The 3,380-nt window shown below is 58.9% G+C and overlaps 1 protein-coding gene across 1 annotated transcript in view; it reads left to right on the top strand.

The window, feature by feature from the left end:
- The window catches only part of FLYWCH1 (FLYWCH-type zinc finger 1), a 35,181-nt gene that overhangs the window by 29,190 nt on the left and 2,611 nt on the right, over positions 1–3,380 (top strand). The window contains 3 exon segments of the mRNA XM_011982651.1: positions 2,406–2,539; positions 2,541–2,583; positions 2,586–3,317. Of these exon segments, the coding sequence (XP_011838041.1) occupies positions 2,406–2,539; positions 2,541–2,583; positions 2,586–3,317 (909 nt within the window).

Genomic DNA, 3,380 nt, shown 5'->3' with positions numbered 1-3,380 from the left:
AGGTGATATTTACATGCAATCAGTTTCTCCTCTCGGCCAGTGGTTCCATAGACACCCATAATGTCCTGAAACGCTGGCCTGAGGAGGGTCACGGCTGTCTCCATCTTTATCCACACGGTTGGCCCCCCGCAGCACCTGGTGTTTTGACTTCATGACCACAGTGGTGTACATGTCCCCATCCCGTCTGGCTGAGGAGCCATTTCAGCCCGGCCTCCTCCACTCACCTGCTCTTCATGGCCCTGAGGTGCTGGCCTGTCTTTCCAGTGGCTCTTCTCCATCCTGCAGCTTTGGGTCAGCTGAGTTGCCTAATGGCCCTAAAGTTCTCTCAGACTTGAGAGCTGTTTTTTTTTGTTCCATCTCCAGGGAGACGGTGCTACAAGGTAATGCAGCTGCCCCGCCTCATCCTCACCCCCGCTCCTGCCCCACAAATAACTGCTCTGAGCAATTTTTATTTTTTATTATTTTTTTTTTTGAGGCAGAGTGTCCCAGGCTGGAGTACAGTGGCGCCATCTCGGCTCACTGAAAGCTCCACCTCCCGGGTTCACGCCATTCTCCAGCCTCAGCTTCCCGAGTAGCTGGGACTACAGGAGCCCGCCACCAAGCCCAGCTAATTTTTTTTTTTTTTTGTATTTTTAATAGAGACGGGGTTTCACCGTGTTAGCCAAGGTGGTCTCGATCTTCTGACCTTGTGATCCGCCCGCCTCGGCCTCCCAAAGTGCTGGGATTACAGGCGTGAGCCACCGCTCCTGGCCTCTAAGCAATTGTTTCTTAGGGTCTTGGCTGTCCCATTCCCTAAAATGTGCCTCCACTACTGTTAATCGGTGTTTCCATTTCTTTGTCAGCTACTCAGTGCACTTTTGCACAGGTGTTTTGTGTGTGGGACGCAGTCTCGCTCTGTCGCCCAGGCTGGAGTGCAGCGGTGCAATCTCGGCTCACTGCAACCTCCGCCTCCCAGGTTCAAGCGATTCTCCTGCCTCAGCCTCCTGAGTAGCTGGGATTATAGGCGCCCGCCACCTCACCCAGCTATTTTTGTATTTTTATTAGAGACAGGGTTTCACCATGTTGGCCAGGCTGGTCTCAAACTCTGACCTTAGGTGATCCGCCTGCCTCGGCCTCCCAAAGCGCTGGGATTACTGACGTGAGCCACTGCACCTGGCCACGTTTGGTTTTCCCTTAGCCTAGAAACCTGCTCGCGGCTGACGGTGGGGTGCTCTGTGGTCCCATCTCCTAACACAGCTCTGTCTTCTCTGTGCGACGGCAGCTGCTGCGTTTGTTTGCCTGGTTTTGTGTGTCCAGGTCGACCCCACCTGGATCCGATCATCCACAACCCCAGGTTGCTGGAGCTGCCAGGGAGCCTCGTGCCAGTGCAGCCTGACCTGGGAACAGAGGCTGGGCCCAGCTGTGCCTCGGGGTTCACTGTGCCAACTCTCTGCTTCTGGGCCTGCCTTTCTCTTTCTTGGTGGTGTGGTTTGGAGAAGTCCTGCCTCCGGTTGTTTCCTGAGCCGGTCCTGGGAGGTAGCATGCTGCGGCCTTGCAGGTGTGAAATGTCTGTAGCCTCCCTCCGCCGAGGGGCAGCCTGGCCTCCCTGGTGTCACAGGTGCAGAGCCTGCCCTTGAACTGCAGCTTTTGTGTGACTGATCCTGTGTGTGCAATCGGCTTTGCTTGAGGTTTTAGGGTCTCTGCTCCCTCCCAGCTGCACTGGGCTGTGCTGGGGGCACTAGGGGCCTTTTTAGGCCTCGGGCTTGTGGCCTTCATGGTGGGGTCATCCTCTCGTGCTCTCTGTTAACTTCCCCATCATCGTCCCTTTCTGTTGCTCCTGTTAATCAGATGTTGGTCCTCCCAGATGAGGGGTCGGTCTTCTTTTTTTTGAGAGTTTCACTCTTGTTGCCCAGGCTGGAGTATAGTGGTGTAGTCTTGGCTCACTGCAACCTTCGTCTCCCAGGTTCAAGTGATTTTCCTGTCTCAGCCTTCTGAGTAGCTGGGATTACAGGTGCACGCCACCACACCCAGCTAATTTTTTGTATTTTTTTTAGTAGGGATGGTGTTTCACCATGTTGGTCAGGCTGGTCTCGAACTCCTGACTGGGTGATCCATCCGCCTCGGCCTCCCAAAGTGCTGGGATTACAGGCATGAGCCACTGCGCCCAGCCCCTTGCTGGCGTTTGCATCCATGTGGAAGGGATGAAGCGTGCCCCATGGTCACACCACCCCCTCCTGTGGTCTAGGGTCCCCACCTTCCTCCTGACCTGTTCTGTCTTGCGGTCCCCAGGCTTCTGTGCTGCTGTACCCCGCAGGGTCCTCCTGCTTCCCGAGCCTCCCCACTCCACATGGCCCCTGCCCAGCCCTCTCCATCCCTCTTGAAGGTGGTTCCACAGCCAGACACCGCCCCTCCGGCCTCTCCTCTAGGGCTTGCTACCCACCTCCATCCCCTGCTTCCACTACCACCTGATGTGCCCACGACGCCCCAGGCTGCCTCCCCACCTCTGTGGCCCCTGAGCCTGCACGGAGGAAAGGGTATTCTCTGGGCAAGGCACTGCCACCCCACAGGGTCCTCCCTCTCACCACATCCAGGACAGTGGACGCTGCTCCTACCTCTTCCTCACAGTCCTCGGGTCACCTCTCTACCTGCCCAGCTCTCGGGGGCCACCCCTCTCAGCCCGATCCAGCTCCCGAGCAGCTTTGTCCCCTGAGGGCCCTGGGTCGTTCCTCTGACCCATCAGGCACAGTGCACCCTGCATGCGAGCCTGGGCGGACGCTGGGGACGGACGCCTGACGCAGCAGACAATGCCTCCCTGAAGGCATCGCAGCGTGGGACGCTTGGCCTCCACCTGCAGGGGCCTCACCTCAGCAGTCCCCAGCCTCAGGAGAGGGACCACCCCAGCAGCTGGAGCCCCAGTGGAGTTGGAGGGATGGTAGCATCTGTGTCCTGAGCTCCGGGGCCACCTCACTGTGAGGAGGGGGTGTAGGCATCGCGGGAGGTCTCACCTCAGGGCCATGCTGATCTTGGCTCTGAGAGCTGGTGTCCTCTGCTCCTCCCTTCCCATTTCTCAACAGGAGGCCCAGAGTTCTTGAAGACGCCCCTGGGGGGCAGCTTCTTGGTGTACGAGTCCTTCCTCTACCGGCGGGAGAAGGCAGCCGGGGAGAAGGTGTATTGGACCTGCCGGGACCAGGCCCGCATGGGCTGCCGCAGCCGCGCCATCACCCAGGGCCGGCGCGTCATGGTCATGCGCAGCCACTGCCACCAGCCCGACCTGGCAGGCCTGGAGGCCTTGAGGCAAAAGGAGCGACGCCCCAACATGGCGCAGCGGGGGAGCCCAGGTACCTGGGGTTGGGCGGGGAGCTGGGCCGCAGAAAGCAGGCAGGAGCCCCACACTGCCTTTC

The sequence above is a fragment of the Mandrillus leucophaeus genome, unplaced genomic scaffold (assembly GCF_000951045.1).
Source record: "Mandrillus leucophaeus isolate KB7577 unplaced genomic scaffold, Mleu.le_1.0 Scaffold240, whole genome shotgun sequence".
In the NCBI taxonomy this organism is placed as follows: domain Eukaryota; kingdom Metazoa; phylum Chordata; class Mammalia; order Primates; family Cercopithecidae; genus Mandrillus; species Mandrillus leucophaeus.
The sequence above is the reverse complement of the archived record's forward strand: the minus strand, read 5'-3'. Positions and strand labels throughout refer to the sequence as shown.